General features: G+C 43.0%; 1 protein-coding gene across 11 annotated transcripts in view; it reads left to right on the top strand.

Moving 5' to 3' along the window:
- Positions 1–12,257, top strand: part of RANBP3 (RAN binding protein 3) — a 174,536-nt gene that overhangs the window by 98,568 nt on the left and 63,711 nt on the right. For 5 of the 11 annotated variants that reach the window (XM_043502856.1, XM_043502855.1, XM_043502858.1 and 2 more), the window contains one exon: positions 4,108–4,155. The exons of the other annotated variants lie outside the window; for them this stretch is intronic. In XM_043502856.1, coding sequence (XP_043358791.1) covers positions 4,108–4,155 — 48 coding nt within the window. The remainder of the gene's footprint in view (positions 1–4,107; positions 4,156–12,257) is intronic. 11 annotated transcript variants of the gene reach the window in all.

The raw sequence follows: 12,257 nt of genomic DNA on the forward strand, positions 1-12,257 counted from the left end.
CATCAAGTTTCAAAGAAGGCTAACAAATTATACCGGATTCCATATGAATTGTTTTCTTGCTTTCATGTTCACCCTCCAGCTAATTCACTTGTTGTGTCTGCAGCAGTCTAGAGTTCTAAGTCAGGTCATGTACACTCCACTCCATATGAAAGAGAAGGGAAAAAGTTGAACTCTGTAGGAAAAAAATTTTTCTTCAGCTTCTTTAAATATGATAGTGGCCAATTACCAAACAGTGATTTCCAGATATCGATTTCATCTTTGAGAGACTTTTCACTTTCCATTAAAAATCTTCCAGCGCACCAACAAAAAGTAATGCAGTTTTAAAGGAAGATCATAATGTTGCAAAACACATACACACAACATCTTTTGATGTTTCAGACACTGCTTCCAGATTGATAGCTCTCTGTAGACGTGCATGTTTAAGATCTTCATCATTACCTATAGAGACAGTCTAGAATAGAGGACTTTTTAATTTATTTATTTATTTATTTTATTTTTTTGAAGTGAGTAATCTCTTCAGGGCCAAAACTGATAAAGTTTTAGAAAAGGAAAGAGACATAGTCTATCTCCAGATCTTTGGATCTGCTACATTTCCTTGCTCCTACATTCCTATGCTGTATGCAGTGCTTTCCACCTTCTTCTTCGTATTATGCCCAAAGAAGACAGCTGTCTCTATAGCAGTGACATCGGTAACACAGGAACAGATCCTATGACACCTCAGATGAAGCCAAAGAGTTCTTCAGCTACGTCTTCATTGCATAATAGTCAGACTACAGGTTTGACATGAAGATTGAAACGTGTGAGCCTGTCTTAGAGAGCTCTACCCATATTTTTGGAGACAGTCTATCTCATTTCTATGATGTGAGAGTTTTCCATGCCTTTGGACACAGTAAAGGAAGGTTATACCATCCAATTCGAATCCCTTCCTCCATACAACCTCCCCTCTCTTTTCAGGGACCCTTTTTATGAGAGGGTACTAAGGACAGAAATACAAACTCTGTTACAAGCAGGAGCAATAGAAGAGTTTCCAATAAGTTCCAGGAACATCGGTTTTTACATCTGTTTTCTGATCCTAAAAGAGGACATGGTCTGTGATTTTAGATGTCAGGAATCTAAACAGATGTATCAAGAGTTTCAATTTAGAATGCTAATTCTTGCATAAATTATCTCCTCCCTTTCTACTTTAGATTAATTCACTGCTATCTTGAAAGTGCTTACTTACATATCTCTATAAGACCTTCTCATTGAAAATATCTTTGTTTCACCCTCAGTTGAGGCCACTTTCAGTACAGAATCCTACCATTCAGCTCCTCCACTGTGCCCAGAGATTTTACGAAATCCCTATCTGTGGTAGCAGAGTATCTGAGAAGAAGACGTGTGTGTGTGCGCGTGCGCTCATCTATCTAGAATTAGATGATTGGCTCCTAAAACCTTCCTTCAAGGAGGAATTGAGAAATATTCAGTTCACTTACTGCCTGTTCAAGATTCTTGGCCTTCTAATAAACAAAAAGAAGTCTCTTCTGTCTCCATCACAGAGAATCATCTACACTGGTGCAATCCTCGATTCCAGAGAGGGTTCATGAAGTTATGCTTCAGTATTCAGGGCCTACTTCTGTAGCCCTGTCAGAAAGTGATTTACTTGACTTTAATAGGTCTTTTGACCTTGACAACATATTATGTACGGCAGATGCAGAATGAGGTCACTTCAACACTGGGTATCAGGAAACTTCAAACCGAGTATGGACAGCATGTTCAAGACAATCGCTGTTCTGAAATTTTTTTTTTTATATCTCTTAACAGGTTGGCTGAAGCCAGAGAATGTTCTCAAAGTACTTTTATTCATCCCTGCTTGTCCTTCTGTAATATTTGGAAGTGTCTGATGAAACTAGGTTGGGGGGCACATCTAAACAGTTTATTAATTTGAGGCGTTAAGAATCGCCAGGAATCCCTTTTACATATAAATGTGTTGGGTCTGAGAGCTATCCTTCTAGGTCTCAAGTTGTACTCCCACAAATGCAGAACTCAGTAGTCCAAGTTCCTATGGACAATATGTCATCAATGTATTAAGTGAACAAACAGAGAGGAGCTTGTTTTGTCTCCTCTTTGCAAGGAGGCAATAAAACTGTGTGATTGGTGTATTATACTCAGTTGCCTTACATGTAGCGGGAGCTCATAGTGAGGTTGTGGGTTGGTTGAGCAGGAATTGCAGGCAGATGCACAAGTGGTGAGTAAAGGATTCGGTGGCTGAGGACACTTTCAACCTTTGTGGCTTCCTAGACATTTTGTCTTTTTGCCACCAGAGTCCATACCAAGTGTCCCTATTTAAGAGTGAGCTCACAGTCAGTGACAGGTGCATTCCTCAGTTGGGCAATAGTTGTACTGTCTGAGTTTTTCCCCCTTCCCACTAACGTTAAAGGTAGTAAAGAAGATAAAACAGGACTTGACAAAACAACAATGTATATCAATTTACTTCTCCTGTCCAAAGGGAATTATAAGATGCTACTGGTGACAGTGGACCTATTTTCCCAGTAGGGAGGGGAGAGTCTTTCATCCAGCTTCCAGTCGTTGCATCTAATGGCTTGGGCAGCAGTACTTTAACTGATTTAGAAGTCTTGTTCTTTTGAGGTGCAATGTGTTTTTAATTCTAGGAAACCGTCCAGTAGAAAATATTATGACCTTGAAATAGGAAAGGTTTGTTTTAAGGGCGTCTGATAAAAGCGTTGATCTGGTCTCGGCTCCTAATCAGTATATTATAGAATATTTGTTTCACCTGAAAATTATGGGTGTAGCTACCTCCTTGCTTTAAATCCACTGATCAGCAGTAACAGCTTTTCATATATGTATTGATGGTAAATCTGTTTTCTCACACAACTCAGTTGAAAGGTTTATTGAGTTTGGATCTGCCAGTACAAAACCCAGGTTTTTCTATGGTATTTAAACTTAATATTAAAACAACTTATGTCCCCTTAGTTTGAACCTCTCTCAAGGTGTTCTTTATTTCACCTGTCCATAAAAACAGTTTTTATAATAGCAGTCACATCCGCTAGAAGGATTAGTGATTAGGATTACATGCTTTGATGGCTGTGCCTCGTGTGGTTTTTCATGAAGACTTCATCCCTGATTTCTTCATGAAGTAATTTTAAGATTTTCAAGTTAATTAATATTCATTTTACCAGTGTTCTTTCTTGAACGCCAGTCACATAACGATAAGCCCATACTGCATGTTTTAAATGCAAAAAGAGTTGTATTATATTACCGGGACAGAACTAAAGACTTTAGGGGTTCTCCTAAATTATTTTCTATGTTGACCATGGTAAGGGCCTAGTTGTTTCTGCCCAGTTCTAGCCTCAGTCTAGATGGCTCAGACTGTGTGTAGAGGAGAGTTATAAGATTTTGTCTCCCTCCTCCTCCTCCTCCTGGTCTTAAGCTATGTCTGTACAACATATGTTACAGTGGTACAGCTGTGGTGCTATGGCTAAGCTTCCTACATTGACAGAAGGGCTTTTTCCATTGATGTAGTTAATCCACCTCTCTAAGAGATGGTAGCTAATTCTTCTTTTGATCTAGTTGCATCTACACTGGGGATAAAGTTGACCTAGGTATGGCACTCCGCATGAAATTTTTCACAGCCCTGAGCAATGTAGCTAGGTCAATTGAATTTTTAAGTGTAAACCAGGCCTAGAACTCACTCTACAAGAGCAGTTGAAATATTTAAAGCTGACACTTGAGGTTCACTTCACACTTTCAGTAAACACTGTGTGTTAAATTTGCAGCCAGATCTGATGGCAGAGTGATACTTCAATCCTTGTTTAATTTGGATTTCTTGTCCCTCCCTCCATTCTTGGAATACTGCTTGCCAAACTATCCCAAGAGTGGGAATATGCAGAGGACACTCCAAAAAGAAATGTAGATCATTTATACATAAACAGAGTTCTTTGATATGGACTCTGTGTATTCATACACAGGGTTTCTACAGGTATATTAGCAACAAGAAGGTAGTCAGGGAAGGTGTGGGACCCTTACTGAATGGGGCAGGCAACCTAGTGACAGATGATGTGGAAAAAGCTGAAATACTCAATGCTTTTTTTGCCTCGGTCTTCACAGACAAGGTCAGCTCCCAGGCTGCTGCACTGGGCAACACAGTATGGAGAGGAGGTGAGCAGCCCTCAGTGGTGAAAGAACAGGTTAAGGACTATTTAGAAAGGCTGGACATGCACAAGTCCATTGGTCCAGATCTAATGCATCCAAGGGTGCTGAGGGAGTTGGCTGATGTGATTTACAGAGCCATTGGCAATTATCAATGAAAATTGGTGGCGATCTGGGGAGGTCCCAGACGATTGGAAAAAAACAAATATAGTACCCATCTTTAAAAAAGGGAAAAAAGAGAACCTGGGGAACTACAGACCAGTTAGCCTCACTTCAGGCCCTGGCAAAATCATGGATCAGGCTCTCAGAGAATCCATTTTGAAACACTTGGAGTAGAAGAAAGTGATCAGGAACAGTCAGCGTGGATTCACCAAGGGCAAGTTATGCCTGACCAACCTGATTGCCTTCTGTGATGAGATAACTGGCTCTGTGGATATGGGGAACGCAGTGGATGTGATATACCTTGACTTTAGCAAAGCTTTTGATACAGTCTCCCACAATATTCTTTTCAGCAAGTTAAAGAAGTATGGGCTGGATGATTGAACTATAAAATGGATAGAAAACTGGCTAGATTATCGGGCTCAGCGGCTAGTGATCAATGGCTCCATGTCTTGTTGGCAGCTGGTATCAAGTGGAGTGCTCCATGGGTTGGTCTTGGGGCCGGTTTTGTTCAACATCTTTATTAATGATCTGGATGATGGGACAAGTTGCACCCTCAGCAAGTTCGCAGATGACACTAAACTGGGGGAAGAGGTAGATACAACGGAGGGTAGGGATAGGGTCCAGAGTGACCTGGACAAATTGGAGGATTGGGCCAAAAGAAATCTGATGAGGTTTAATAAGGACAAGTGCAGAGTCCTGCACTTAGGACGGAAGAATGCCATGCACCTCTACAGGCTGGGGCCTGACTGACTAAGCAGTTCTGCAGGAAAGGATGTAGGGGTTACAGTGGATGAGAAGTTGAATATGAGTCAACAGTGTGCTCTGGTTGCCAAGAAGGCTAATGGCATATTGAGCTGTATTAGTAAGAGCATTGTCAGCAGATTGAGGGAAATGATTATTCCCTTCTATTCAGCACTGATGAGGCCTCATTTGGAGTACTTGGTATTTTCCACCGAATGCATCCAATGAAGTGAGCTGTAGCTCATGAAAGCTTACGCTCAAATAAATTTGTCAGTCTCTAAGGTGCCACAAGTACTCCTTTTCTTTTTGCAAATACAGACTAGCACGGCTGCTACTCTGAAACCTGTCATCTGGAGTACTGTGTCCAGTTTTGGGCCCCACACTACAAGAAGCATGTGGGAAAATTGGAAAGAGTCCAGTGGGGGGCAACAAAAATTATTAGGGAGCTGGAGCACATGATTTATGAGGAGAGGCTGAGGGGACTGGGATTGTTTAGTCTGCAGAAGAGAAGAATGAGGGGAGATTTGATAGCTGCTTTCAACTACCTGAAAGGGGGTTCCAAAGAGGATGGATCTAGACTGTTCTCAGTGGTAGCAGAAGACAGAACAAGGAGTAATGCTCTCAAGTTGCAGTGGGGGAGGTCTAGCTTGGATATTAGGAAAAACTTTTTCACTAGGAGGGTGGTGAAGCACTGGAATGGGTTACCTAGGGAGGTGGTGGAATCTCCTTCCTTAGAAGTTTTTAAGGTCAAGGTTGACAAAGCCCTGGCTGGGATTATTTAATTGAGGATTGGCCCTGCTTTGAGCAGGGGATTGGACTAGATGGCCTCCTGAGGTCCCTTCCAACTCTAATATTCTATGATTCTATGTGGACAAGGGGGATCCAGTGGATCTAGTGTACTTAGATTTTCAGAAATCCTTTGACAAGATCCTCACCAAAGGCTCTTACACAAAGTAAGCTGTCATGGGATAAGAGGGAAGGTCCTCTCTTGGTTCAGTAACTGGTTAAAAGATAGGAAACAAAGGGTAGGAATCGATGGTCAGTTTTCAGAGTGGAGAGAGGTAAATAGTGGTTTCCCCTATTAGTCTATACTGGGACCAGTCCTATTCAACATTTTCATAAATGATCTGGAAAAAGGGGTAAACAGTGAGGTGGCAAAGAGCTAGAAAAGGATCTCATAAAACTGGGTCACTGGGCAACAAAATGGCAGAAGAAATTCAATGTTGATAAATGCAAAGTAATGCTCACTGGAAAACATAATCCTAACTATTCATATAAACTGATGGGGTCTAAATTAGCTGTTACCACTCAAGGAAGAGATCTCTGAGTAGTTGTGGATAGTTCTCTGAAAACATCCACTCAAAGTGCAGCGTCAATCAAAAAAGTTAACAGAACGTTGGGCATCATTAAGAAAGGGATAGATAAGACAGAATAATCATATTGCCTCTATATAAATCCATGGTATGCCCACACCTGGAAAACTGCAGATGTGGTCGCCCCATCTCAAAAAAGATGCATTAGAATTGGAAAAGTTGCGGAAAAGGGCAACAAAAATGATGAGGGGTATGGAACAGCTTCCATATGAGGAGAGATTAATAAGACTGGGATTTTTCATCTTGGAAAAGAGATGACTAAGGGGGGATATGATAGAGGTCTATAAAATAATGACTAGTGTGGAGAAAGTAAATAAGGAAGTGTTATTTACACCTTCTTATAACAAAATAACTAGGGGGTCACCAAATTAAATTAATAGGCAGCAGGTTTAAAACAATCAAAAGTGAGTATTTTTTCACACAATGCAGTCAACTTGTGGAACTCTTTGCCATAGGATGTTGTGAAGGCCAAAACTATAACAAAGTTAAAAAAAGAACTAGATAAATTCATGGAGGATAGGTCAATCAATGGCCATTGGCGGGGATGGTGTCCCTAGTCTCTGTTCGCCAAAAGCTGGGAATGGGTGATGGGATGAATCGCTTGATGATTACCTGTTCTGTTCATTCCCTCTGGGACACTTGGCATTGGGCACTGCTGGAAGACGGAATACTGGTCTAGATGGACCTTTGGTCTGACCCAGTTTGGCCGTTCTTATGTAACGGGCATGCCCAAGCAATGTCTTTATAACAGTTAAAATTATTCCAATTGGTATAGGCATTACATTTGAATATAATGTGTATTTTACTTTTAACTGGCTGCACTTTAACGCAGGCACGTATTTAACAACAACACAAAAAAAACAACGCAATCTTCGTCATGACAGTAGACCCATGGTGTTCTCAGTTGTTGTTCTGCTGGTGCCAGCTTGCCTGTGCACTGTGTGAAAAACAAAAACATTTTCTAGCCCCTGGTGAGGACAGATTATGGCTTAAAACACCCTTTCCATGATTTCAACTGTGAGGAATAGAACCATTTTAACTATGCCTTGTTTTGTTTGCTTGCCCAAATTTCTACCTGATATGCTGTTGGGCTGGCTTTTTCTACAATGGTGACTGGACCTTCCCATTTCATCCCCAGAGAATGGTCCTTCTATGCAAATTTATGATACATTACTTGGTCTCCAGCATTCCATTTGATAGTATTCTTTATCCAGCCCAGTCTTTTATTCACTTTTTTAATATTAATACTCAGATGTTTTGCTGTTTTGTTGTGGATTCCTGGTAGTTTTTCTTAGGGCCTGAATCCATTGACCATTTAATACTTTGGGCTGCCACCCATCTGGGATATCTACAGCTAGCCTCCAATGTTCAAGTGTCCTCATGTCCCTCCTGTCATTGCTACAAAGCGGGTATAACCATGGCTCACTGGAACAGATCTTAAGGCCAGTAAAATTAAGGACAATGGTTCATCCCAATCTTTTTCATTTTCTTTAACCATTTTCCTCAAAGCATCCTTTAAAGTTCGGTTGGTTCTTTCTGCTTGTCCTGAGGATTGAGAGTGGCCCGCAATATGGAATCTTTGTTTGAATCCCAGTATTTTACACAGTTCTTGCATAGCTTCCCCCAATGAAGTGTGGCCCTTGGTCTGAATCGATTTCCTTAGGAAATCCCCATTGACTAAACACTACATTAAACAATTGTTGGGCTGTAGTGAGAGATGTGTTAATCTTTGTGGAATCGCTTCTATCCATTTTGTAAATGGGACTCCAATTATCAAACAATACTTATTATTTTGTTTGGGTGACTGGAAAAGGTCATATGTAATAGACTTGTAACCGGGCCCATGGGCCCTCAATTCTTTAGTGGGTGATAGGACCCTTCTGTATCTTTTGGATCAGCATTGACCACTACACACTGCAGACAGTTATTACAACACTGTTTTATATCTTCCCTAAGAGTGGGCCACCAATCCGTATCTTTGACCTTTTCCACTGTTTTGTCCACCCCAAAATGCCATCGCTCATGCACATATTGAATTAATTCAGTCCTTACTTGTTTAGGCACTAACCATCTTCTGGGCTGTTCCCTGAAGTCCAAACCATCCAGGTCTTTGTGTATGTACCCTTTCCCTTTGATTGTTTTCTGCTCCAGTATCTGTTCCGTCTCCTTATCCCCTTCCTGTAGGCTTGCAAATCCAACATCTCTGGGCTTACCACCTGTTTGTGCACTGTAGTTACTACTCTGATTACCTCCTTTTCTTCACAATGTGTGAGCAGAGCGCCTTGTTTGGCTAACATATTTGCTCTGTTATTCCAATCTCCTTCCTCACTTCTCGGTTTCTGATGTGCCTTAACATGTGTAACATAAGTATCTCCCTCTCTATCCTTGATTAAGGTCGTCACTTATTCCAAGTGTTGTTCATGAGCTGCTGGTTTTCTATCTCCTATGCACATATCCCTAGCTGCCCAAATGGGTAACTAAACCACCACTGCTCTGCATACCCAATCCAAATGAGTGAATATTGCGTCTTGATCCGCTGTGTGTGACACCTTTAGGACTGTCACCACTTCAGCAGCCTGTGCTGAGTGTGGTTTTACTGGTCCCTTTAATTCCTGGTTAGCATTAACCTTTACAGCACCAAATCCTGTCTAAGCGCTCCTTCACAGTAATAGCTGGACCTATTCACAAATGAAATGTGCATGTCTTCTTTCTATGCTCTCTGTAGGGTGAGTCCTGATTTTACTGGCTACTCTATCCTTTTATGGGAGCAGAGGGGACACGTGTTCTTGTCCTTGCACTATTAATCTGTATGGTACAGAGGATAGTATTTTTCCTTTTTCTACTATTATCCCCCAGTTTATGCAGGCCAAAGTCCATTGTGCTAACTGAGGATTGACTATCTGTACCTCCTGGGCTTTTTCTGATACAGTATACTTCAGTGGAGAATATGTTGTTTGTACTGTGATTTAGGATCCCCCAATCATGTATTCCCAGTGCTGCAAGGCCCATACTATGGCTAAACAATTTTACCCCTTGTGAAAAAGTTTGCTCCACGCTGCTTAGCATTTTACATCCATAAGCAATGGGGTTGTAACTTTCTCGTGCTTTGTTTCTGCAACAGCACTGCTCCCAGTGCTACATCAGTACCAATTGTGGGATAAATGGCTCCTTCGCCTTTGGGTACACTAGGGCCGGGGGCTGGGCTAGATCCTCTTTCAAGATCAGTAACATTATTGCCTGATCAGGCCCCCATGCCCATTGCCACCCTTTCTTTAGAAGAAAATACAGTGGGTGACTTTTGGCAGCATACATTTAAATAAAATCTCTTGAGAAATTCAGAGTTCCTAACAGAGCACTTAATGATGTTATAATAGTGGGGGCTGGAAGTTTCCCGATCACTTCCACCCATTGTGCATCTGGGGTTCATCCCTCCTTTCCCAATATAACCCCTAAATATTTTACCTCTTTCTGTACCAATTGGGCCTTGGCTCTGCTAACCTTAAACCTGGTTTCTTGGATAATCCTTTCCACATTTTCAGTGAGTCTATTGACCTACCCTCGGTCAATTCCATGCACACATATATCATCAACATAGGACGCTACCTTCTTTTGGTCTCCAGGTGCCAATTTTTCCCACATTTTGACCACATGGGTGTGACAAAGTGCAGGTGTGTTATGAAACCCTGGGGCATTCTTGTGAAACAGAATTGCTGTCCCCTATAGGTGAAACCAAATTTGTACCAAGACTCTGGATGTAAGGGAATGGGAAAGAAAGTGTTTGTTAAATCTATCACTGAAAACCACTATGCTGTGGCTGCTACTTTGGCAACTAATTCTTGGTATTTAGCCACCACTAGAGCATAGGCTGAAGTTACTGCATTCAGTGCTCTAAAATCCACTGTCCTTATTCAAGACATCCCATACCCCTCGAGTACAGGCCAAACAGGGGCATTGTCAGTACTGGCCATTTCTCCAATATCGCCGCCTTCAAACAAACTTTCTATGGTTACTTTTATTCCTCCGTCTCTTGGGGATATTTATATTGGTGCTGTGGGGAGGGATCAGGTCCTCGTATCAAGACTTCTGCACCAATTTTCCTGCATTCCAATTTATTTTTGGCCCATACCCCAGGGAACCTTTCCACCCATGGATCCCAGTCGTTTACCTGCCCTCCTTCCGGGGCCTTAACTGCTGTACATCTATCTATGAGATTTATAACATAAATTGGTACATTTACTGAATTCCCATTATTTGTCCATAAAAATCCATTAGCTAAGTCCACAACCAGCTTTTCCCTTTTAAGGTAGGGCATTCCCAATATTCCATCTGCTCTTGCCTCTACCTCCAGCCTGATTCTGTACCTGAACAAAATATTTTACCCATGACTCCCTGTTCCCTATTCCGGTCATGATTGGCTTTGTTATGACTGCTTTCACTGTCTCCCTGTGTATGATACTAGTTGTGATGAATTTTTAGTTCCCACTGCGTCCTTGGGGAGCCATAGCTCTCCAAGTACACATACTGGCTTGTTTGTTTCCCTGGTCTCCCCATTATTGACCCTACAGTGGGGCACCCTCATTTGTCAGATCATAGTTTGGCCACTACATTAATAGGAGTCTGGGGAGCCAGACATCCCTAATGAGCTGGTGCCAGTGGCTCCAAATCCATTATGGGATTTAAGAGATCCCCATCGGCTATCTCCTCCTGGCCTCTCTAGCTGCACGACCCTCTGCAATAACTCACTCGTGGGTCTCCCATTTCTCTCTGGGTTCCTGTCATGGTGTGGGACTCACTCCTGCTGATCTCTCAGGGAATTAGCTCTTCCAGCCTCCAGAGCGCCCTCTGCAGACCGGTGTCCCCCTTGCCCCCATGTCCCTCCCGGACCCCAGTGCCCTTTTCCCTGGGGTGCTGCCCCCTGGCAGTACCCCCACAGATCTGGGTCTCCCCTCCCCGGGGAACCCCCATGCACTATCCCCACCTCGCCTCAGTCTTTGGCTGCTGCCAGTCACCATTGAGCCCCTGCACACTGGGGTGGACTGCAGTGTATAAGCCAATCATCACAGGCAAGCGGGATTTGGACCTGCTCCCTCCGCCTACCTTTGGGCTACCCCTGCAGCCCCAGTACCTATCTGGGGCCTTACACTAGGCCTGCAGCCTGGGAGGTTTCCAGGCTGGAGCTCCCCAGCGCCCTTGGCCTTCCCCCAGCCCTGTTCCACCTCAGTATTCTGGTATGCTCCCCAGCAGCCAGGCCCATCTCCCTCAACAGCTAGAGGAGACTGACTGCTCCTGGCCCACTGCCCTTTTATAAAGGCCAGTTGAGTCCTTATTGGGGCATGGCCACAGCTGAGCCTGCTTCCCCCAATCATCCTGGGAACTGCTTGCTCCCAGCCATACCCCTCTCCTAGGTTGTTTTAAGCCCTTTAAGGCTGGAGTAGGTGACCACACCGCTACAGTTCCCCTGCCTCTATTCTCAACCCATCTCTTCCACCCTCAGTCACGTACCCTCTTCCTAGCATCTGACATCCATATCCCCCTTTTAGTCCCCAGTTGCCCGAGCCTGCTCCCCGTCCTCTACCTCTAACATTCCATTGTACATTTGCCCCTTTTCCACCCAATTTCCCTTGGTGGTCTGGGGATCCATTGTTAGTGAAGGTTACTGTCTGGACCTGTTCCAATCTCCTGTCCTTACGCCCTTTTCCTGCTTCACCCTGTGTGTCTCGGAAAATTATGGTAGCCCTAAAAATTTCTTGACGTAAGGTCTCATAGTCCCTAGTTACATCCGCAGGTCCCAAAATCACTTTCATTTTAGGATTTAAACCATCCACCACTGCAGTC

The sequence above is a fragment of the Dermochelys coriacea genome, chromosome 25, assembly GCF_009764565.3.
Source record: "Dermochelys coriacea isolate rDerCor1 chromosome 25, rDerCor1.pri.v4, whole genome shotgun sequence".
In the NCBI taxonomy this organism is placed as follows: domain Eukaryota; kingdom Metazoa; phylum Chordata; order Testudines; family Dermochelyidae; genus Dermochelys; species Dermochelys coriacea.